Below are 9085 nucleotides of genomic sequence, written 5' to 3' on the forward strand. Positions count from 1 at the left end.
AAATCGCAAATTCAAACTTTTCCTGCTGAGCACACAGACAATTCGGCTTTGGCGATGGAAATTCTATCAGAATTGGCAATTCAGATGCGTCTGACGGCATATCACGGTATAGTGGCGTTATAGACGAGAGGTTAGGTCATCTGATATCGTTAATTAACGGTGAATAGCCAGCTCCCTTCAACTGATTTACCCACCTGAACTGATTTTGATATAGTCTAAATATATTTATTTTTAATATATTGATTGGACTATGCATAGACTCGTTAGTCCAGCCAAAATATAAATCCATAATTGCACTGGACTTTAAAAGTCAGTAAACTCCCCTGCCTCGGGAAGATGGTCAGGCGTCGGTTGCGTCGGTCTCCGTCAGGATTAACCGGCTTCGCTGTAAGGGAACAATGTATAGCTTTTGCATTTCCATGTTACGGGTTACACGTATCTATGCATTTACCCGTTCAATGAATTAGCAATTCTCGGGGAAAAGGCCTACTTTCGAATTTGTTCGAACTCACGCCACAGTCTAACCTGGAGTGGAATTTTAGAGATGGAGTCTTGGAGTGGAATTGCACATTTTATTGTCGTTTAACGTCGTGCTAAGCAGTATTCCAGGTATATGCAGGCGTTTTAATTTTGTTAAAACAGGAGATGTGAATGATGTTTTATTGTTTATATCTCTAAATGAACAGGACAACTGACATTGAAACACCCAAATATCATATCGCCACATTTCACCAGCCGTACTGTGATTCAAGGGCTGGCTCGTAGAGATAATACATGTATTAACAATACAACCCACATGACTGATTTGCTAAGCTCCTCGCAACAATAGTATTAAAAGTGGGTATAAGAAGTGTCTTGTGCCGATTTCTATTATATTTCAGACATCGATGCAGTTCAAATTGTATTAAATCCCTCCCTAAACATCACAAGTGTCAGTCAGTGAGTATGGTTTTACGCCGCTTTTAGCAATATTCCAGCAATTTCACAGCGGGAGACACCATAAATGGTCTTCACACATTGTACCCATGTCGGGAATCGAACCCGGGTCTTCGGCGTGACGAGCGAACACTTTAACCACGAGGCTACCCGACCGCCCCTAAACAACACCAACAAAAATAAAACATTAATTGCTTCACAGGACGCTCTTTGTCTTGTTTGCTAATTTATGCAGGGGTATGATGGCATCGAGCCTGACCTCCTGACACTGGATTGTCTGGTCCAGACTCGATTATTTACAGACCACCGTCATATAGCTGGAATATAGCTAGAGTGCGTTGTTAAACAACAAAACAAGATTACATTTAGTCGCCAAATACGTAAATATGTACATAGTCGCCAAATACGTAAAAATGTACATTCAAAACGTCATCGTCAGGGAATAATCATTCTCGAATCCCATGGGATGTAAATGTCAAATCTATGTAGTTCAATACCATTTATTCCTTGATTTTTACATCACACCCAGGTTCTTAGACTAACATTTAGTCTCTGAAATCTTATATTACACAATATCCTTCCTGACTCTAAAAATTAAAAAAATGCCCTATGCTGATAGCTTGAGCTGGCTAGACTTGCTTTTGTATGCGTTTCTAGATTTATTTATTTTTCATAAAATAAATATATTCCATAGAACAGCTGTACAGCTGGGAAAACAAATTGGGCATATGCTGGTAACACTGTATTTCCGTCATCGCAATGAGTTCCACAATGTCATAGTACATGGACACGACATCGACGAGGAATCCCCGCGCTCGCAAGTCGACATGCGATACTTAGCGGCAACCGCTAACAAAATAATGAATCGAGACGCGAAAATGTCGTAAAATATTTACTGAAACTGAAACAGATTGGCTATTGTGATACAACCAAATCAGATTAACATTAAGAGACATATTCATCAGAAATGCATAAATATGTCAATTCAAAGTTGTAGCAATAAACTTTTGTCAGTAACTGTATAATCAATTTTGGATATGGAACTATTTATACGCATAACTATTCGTTTCTAACGATACTATGTTCCAGAAAACTGATATATGTTTTCACAGAAACGAAACTTACAATTATATCATCCAGAGGCGAAAAGAAGTTCAATGGCTCTTGTCTGATGCTGTACAAATCGATCATGTTTCTCACTAATTTGAACAGATCTCAAGACCTCAAGACTTCAATGTATTACAGTTTGAATGGCGGTTGTTTGTCATGCAAAACAACACATGAGATGTTGTCAAGCTATGGTTCTAAGGGGCGGTCGGGTAGCCTAGTGCTTTAAGCGTTCGCTCGTCACCCCGAAGACCCGGGTTCGATTCCCGACATGGGTACAATATGTGAAGCCTATTTCTGGTGTCCCCGCCGTGATATTGCTGGAATATTGCTAAAACTCATTCATTCACTCACTAAAGTTCTAACGTCTTAACGAGTGTCGTGACGGGTGCCAACGGTGTGGCACCTTTTCGCGAACACCTGGTATTATCGCTATTTTATAGTGATTCATTAAACTATGCTTTGATATAGTCGGAATCGTACAATGGACTCTGATTTAAGTAGAGCTTTCTTTTAATTGTGGAAATGGATTTGTCGCTTTATTGTACATCTTTAAATAGGTTGAGCAATCAAATAATATTTTTGTCCTTCATATTCAAAAATATAAACTGAGTGGAGTTTATGCTGATGTCTACAGTATTTATATCACGGTGTGTCAGCTTAATATAGGAGAAAGTCCTGAAGTCCTGGCACACCTAAGGGACGCAACTCCGCACCAGGAATTTCGGAGCCCCAGACGACATGACCATTGTGTCCCTCAGTGACAACATTCATTTGAGCAGTGACGCACTGAAACATCACTATAAATCAGAACAATAGGCCATGAGCGCGGTTACCCCACGGTGGTCGCCCTCAATTCCTCTACAGTCTGTTGTGACCTTTGACAACCATTGCTGTAAAACGTTTAAAGAATCATAAATGTTTTACCTTCGTGCAATTAGTTAAATAACTGAACATCTGAATTCCTTGTCTTCCCAATATCTTGTGAAACACACTGAAAAACAATTAAGTTCACTTTTTTCGGAATGTTCAAGAATTGTCAACCACAATGACAGCTTCACACAGCGCCAAGTATTTCGGCCATCTTTTCAACAACATCGGCGACTTCTGACACATTGCCTTTGACATCGCTGAGATTCTTCAAAACATCCTTAATGTCGATAGCCAAGCTGATACCGGCTACTGCAACGCCAGCAGATTTTATCACCTTACCAGCCTTTACCTTCCGTAGGGCAGAGATCCCTCGCCGGAACTTAGCGATGTCTTTGATACAAACCGCTTCTGGCTTTAGGCCAATGGCCATCCACTGGACTCGTAGTGTTGCATTGATCACTGAAAGTGCCCTTGTTGCATGTCTTCCACATTTCTTGGTATAATCTAATTTGGTTTTATTTCTTACTAACGTGTCGTAGTCTGGAACATATCTATATTTTTTGTTCCGCCTTAAGGCCTCTATTAAGCCTTGTGTTTCTTCTTTCAGCTTGTCTAAAATATCCTGAACCTCCTTAATACGTTTTTTCATCTCCTGAAAAGTAATTCATATGTTTTGGATTAAAAAATATTCATTTACTTTATGAAAATAGTATTGAGAGTAATTGTAAACATTTAACCAGTTGTTAAAAACCTAAGCTGCCAAGATAAATAGTTCCTATAAAAAGCAATTGTTCTTATTTATCATTGTCCTATATTGAGTAGTTAAATCAGGAGATCTAGAGATCCTACCTGCAAACCCATGGCGAGTCCGGGTTAGAACAGGTCCCCATCAAACTATGCTTGTCGTACGAGGCAACTATGGTATTAGTTGCGTGACAGCATGACGTGATATATATGAGTTTGAAATATAGCCGAGTGTAAAACAACGAACACGTGCCGGAATTACGACCTCATCAAACGGAATTTCAAACTTATGAACGTGTTGATAAAACCACACACCAAAACACTTATGTGTTCACTTATTCCAGCTATATAACGGCGGTCTGTGTAAATAATCGAGTCTGGACCAGACAATCCAGTGATTGGGATCGATGACATGCATCAATCATGTCAGCGAGCCTGACCACCCGATCCCGTTAGCCGCCTCTGTAAAACCACTTCAAAATAAACATAATGTAGACGCAGCGTCGTAGAATATCATTATTGAGAATATCCAGTGTGTGTGTGTGTGTGTGTGTGTGTGTGTGTGTGTGTGTGTGTGTGTGTGTGTGTGTGTGTGTGTTCTGTGTCCTAAGTACTGACCTCAGATTCAAACCAGGACACTGCAATTTCCCCGGCACCACTGGCGATTCCAGCTGTGACTCCGACAGCTATAATTGCCGTGGACAATCTACCCGTGGCCAAAGCTGTCCCGGCCAGTACCATCCCTGTACCAACAATCCCTGTGGATCCAAAGGTTGCCTTGGCAATATTGGCATCCTTTTGTTGCTCTCGTATGAACTCTGACAATGACTGGAGTTTCGCGGCAGCAGATCTTTGTACTTTCACGCACTGTGTTGTTTGGTTTCCTATCAGGGTAGGAGCTGAAACAAGTACATCATTTGGTATAGGTATTTTGTTCCTATGCGAATTCTATGTTTACAGACAGAGATGACATCCCTTAGGATTTTGGCGAAATAGCTACGATTGTGAGTCTGAAATTATGCGTGTCCTCCTTAAGTTACGGTGACTGTAATGTTTTCATGAATTATTTGCATGCTAAAACACAGAGATCAAATTGTTCATGCATCGGTGACGTGAAGCATTCCACATCGACACTATGTTGACCAATGAGCGCTATGCTTTCAGTTCACATTGTGTTCAAATATCCAGATCACAGTGATACGAGGTTTCTTATTTTAAAGCACAGTCAAGTCATTTTATCGCTAGATGTGGGCGGGAGCGGATGGGGACGCAACTAATAAAATAGCTATGTATTGGTAATATAGTTTCAAATTGAAAGATGGTCAGGATGTGGCTGAAATAAAGGAATGAATGAAAGTAGTGAGAAACAATACATATTCACCTGAATTGCCCATTGCTATCCGATTTCAATCGTCAAAGCCGAACTATCTGACAGGTGTTCACAACATGAATATTACGCTGTGATTTGAACTTTCAGTTTCGGACATTAACGTAGAGATAACGTAATCTCTTCTCTGTAACGCCGTTGCGTACATGTATAGTTAATATTACTTCAATAGTTTCCGGGTGTATGTTTTCCGGCGTTGTTAGTTACAATTTGTATCACTCGCTGTGATCTGAATACGAAGTGAAACTGACGGGCAGATATTTAAATTTTCATAATTATATAAACGTTTATTACCTGTTCATTTTGTTCCCGGATCGATTCGATGAACTCAAAATATATTTTACGAAACAATAAAGTTTTTTCCTTCTTCAATAATCTCTGAACGCTGTGGCTATAACACTGTAAACGTGTCTTCACAATATACTGGTGGTATTGCAGGTGTCCCTCATGGCCGACACATTGAAAATAATGATTGTCGTGTGGAAGGAGTACTGCTGCGCGCCGCCAGACAACAAAAAAACACTTACTTGTATTTCTTTATGAGACTTGTGTGAGTGGTGGGTGTTACCACTAGCGCAGGACATGTTTACCCTTTCGGGGGCACCTCGTGGTATGTCACACTGTCGTAAATCTAACCTTGTCACGGTCTAATGACCGTACCTCTCCCCTGCTCTGTTTGCTACAGCGCTCGGCAAAGTCTAGCGGTCGTCGTTGTTCAGTGTCATTACATTCTGTTTTAGGGAATTATCGACCCTTACATTACAGACTTTTGTGGTTTAATTGCTCATTCTTCTTGTATTGAATTGATGATTGTTATCTCCTATATGTTCGCTACCTTATTCATGTGTTGGAAATGGTTTTGTAACTATGATCTTCAAACATAAGGGGAATTTATGTGTTCACCAAGATATTTCTCATGTATTTATGGTAATTTTTGCCTCCTCAATAACTGTACATAGTTTCTTGTAAATCTGTAATAATTTCATTTTATTACTGTAATACAGTTGCTGAGCTAAGTCGCTTTTGTATTTGCTCTGATTTGGGGGCGGTCAGGTAGCCTAGTGGTTAAAGCGTTGGCTCGTCACGCCGAAAACCCAGGTTCGATTCCCGACATGGGTACAATGTGTGAAGCCCATTTCCGGGGTCCCCCGCCTTGATATTGATGGAATATTGCTAAAAGCGGCGTAAAACTAGACTCACCCACTCACTCTGATTTAATTTATCAGTGATCTTTGGGCTTAGTTGGTTCTTTTATTGATATTTTTATTTTCTATTGGTACAATTAGTTGTTTGTAATAAACATGTGAACCTATTACCACGTTTTCATTATTACCTTATTCTTGTTTAATGACAAGCTTATCTCCGTGACATGCCATCACTGATCTTCAGCGGTCCATTCATAATTCACCGACGTCTTTTATTATTTTTATTCGTGAATTTTAGTAATGTGCAAAATATACTTGAGTAATAAATAATTAGTAAGTTCTACACTCGTTATCATTAGTTACTCTTTTTGTAAAAAGTTTCTAATTTTGCTTTTTCTCGATTCGTTTTGAATACACTCATTGTAATAAAATGGTTTCTGAAGGGGACTCGGTCAGATATCTATAGTGTGGGTTTTTTAAAAATTCAGACAGACATATAATTGATTCAATAGCAAGCCACAGGCCCGTAATACATTAACATGGCATAGCAGATAACGATGCTGAATTAAAGTATACATTAACAATTTCATTATATAAATGGTATTGACATAATGTGTTTCCTAATTTGTAGGCTTTTGCTAAGAGCACGCCCATATTATAAAGAACAAATGTATCATGTTTGCATTAGCAGTGCGAAATTCATCAGAGTTAGAGAGTCAATGTAATATGATGAGAGGTACTTTTTTAGTTTAAACATATTTTATTCAGACTGAAATGGATTGGGAACAAGTTATCCAACTTGGGACTCCCTCTCCATGGTATTTACAAAAGCTTGTACAGTAAATCATATACAGCGAAACCAGAAAAAGAAGATTAGCTAACAAAAGAAATGTTCAAAAGAGATACTAGACCTAAGTATATTTACATTAAAGTGTTATCCAAATCCCTTTGTAGGACTTATAAACCTTTTTGGCATGTTGTTCACATATAAACATCACATGGTATTCATCTTCATCTTGATTTACAGTTTTACGGAAAACGCAGAGTCCTTCATTATGAGGAATGTAACTGTCTTCCAAGCTCACTGACGTTCCGCACATTTGAAGCATGCCAGTGTTGATACAGTTTGCTGAAATATAAAGTGATCATCGCTGATTTCGTGTTGATATCCAGACCAGACGGAAACCTAAACAGGCAAAATGTTTTTTAAGTGATGTAGCCCATGTCACTCGACCAGGGTCATCAAATGATGGTAACATTAAAAAGCTTGACGAGGTAATCTGTGAGTGAAGATGAAAAAGTCTGCACCAATATTTCACTGTTTTTATCACACAGACTGCAGAGGGAGACTGTCACACTCTCCAAGTACCATATTATTAGGTGTAGCTTTAGGGTGATGAAGATGTCGTTCACAGGAAGCTGGTTGGACATTTTCAATTAATATATTGTGCGATGTCTCCCGAACTTCAGGTCCGTAACATAAGAACGTTAAGACTGTTAAATGTTTTAAAGTCGTAAAGGATTCAAGATATCTATTACTCTTTTGATAGTAATTGATAAATTTGATTGATTTGTTCGCTTGAGTGTGAAAAAAGCTCCTAAATATTTTTTTTTATAAAATTACAGCTTCAATTGTTTCTTTTTTGAAACGACCTTGTTCAGTATTGTACAGGTATTTCAATATTCGGTATCGTCCAAACACAATCATTTTAGTTTTGTTTAAATTCCCCTCCTATCAGTGGATTCGCTGAATTTTCGTTTGTGGCTGTGAAGCTGTCCGCGTATAATAATGCACATATATGTGGTATCTCACTTCTTATAAATACCACCGGCCCATCATTCTGTTCCAGTATCACTGTGGGTTCATATAAAAAATGAAGGGTTCTGACAAGACGGGTGAAATGATCAAAAAGACCATTCTTCACGAGTGATAAGTTAAGAGTACATTGATGCTAGTAATCATAGAAAGTTCACATGTATTCCCATTCGATAGTGGGGCGGTTGGATAGCCTTGTGGTAAAAGCGTTCGCTCGTCACGCCGAAGACCCGGGTTCGATTCCCGACATAAGTACAAAATGTGAAGCCCATTTCTGGTGTCCCCCGCTGTGATATTGCTGGAATATTGCTAAAAGCGTCGTAAAACCATAATCATTCACTCACTCACTCGATTTTACCTTTTTATAAGAACGTCACTGTCGGAAGCCTTCGAAAGGTAATTAATGTAGTAAAATATGCCCTTTGTCTCTACGATGAACTTCTATTCAGTAGCTAAGAGAGTATACATTGGAAGATCGAATATCCTGGTCTAAAACCTGCATGTATTTCACTCATGATCGCTATTGTCACACCAGGACAAGTGGCGTCTATATCGAATGTTGCAACGAGAGGTATTCCATGTAATTGTGGTGGTGGTGAGATAGTTTATGGGGGACGTGCCCACAGAAGGCTTATTCGCGCCCATCCCGTTCAGTTGGGTCTTGTGAGAAGCAAAGCATGGCATACCTGGGAACCACGGACAACTCTTCACTGGACGTGATTAGAATATTCAGCGATTTAATTGTGGGGAGATGGTTATTATCATATCATTTGTCCTGCTCAGGAAGTGGTCCAGTTGTCCATTCAAAGGACAAAAAAAGGTTTGGGGAAGATTGTTGCTGACACTTAATCGTTATTTCTGAAATGACAATGAAACGTCAGATGTATTTTCTTCCAAGGAATATGTAGTAAACTAATAATTGATTGTTCCATAACGTTTAATGTTGGACATTTTCCCGGGACCCCTGGGACAACCCACCTACCTTCTGTGTAGGTTAACAACAATTGTGTAGCTAACACCTGTTCCTTGACATATACCCCTGAAACAATATCTGAAGCAAAACTCTGATGAATTGCA

General features: G+C 39.2%; 1 protein-coding gene across 1 annotated transcript; it reads right to left on the reverse strand.

The window, feature by feature from the left end:
* Positions 1-657: 657 nt before the first annotated feature.
* LOC124139486 lies at positions 658-5102 on the reverse strand. Its single transcript, XM_046506578.2, has 3 exons — positions 5042-5102; positions 4279-4559; positions 658-3568 (listed from the first exon to the last, which is right to left on the reverse strand). The coding sequence occupies exons 1-3, from the start codon at positions 5052-5054 to the stop codon at positions 3101-3103; spliced, it is 762 nt and encodes a 253-aa protein (XP_046362534.1). The 5' UTR covers positions 5055-5102; the 3' UTR covers positions 658-3100.
* Positions 5103-9085: the final 3983 nt, after the last annotated feature.

The sequence above is a fragment of the Haliotis rufescens genome, unplaced genomic scaffold (genome assembly GCF_023055435.1).
Source record: "Haliotis rufescens isolate VD_foot unplaced genomic scaffold, xgHalRufe1.0.p SCAF_1, whole genome shotgun sequence".
Lineage (NCBI taxonomy): Eukaryota > Metazoa > Mollusca > Gastropoda > Lepetellida > Haliotidae > Haliotis > Haliotis rufescens.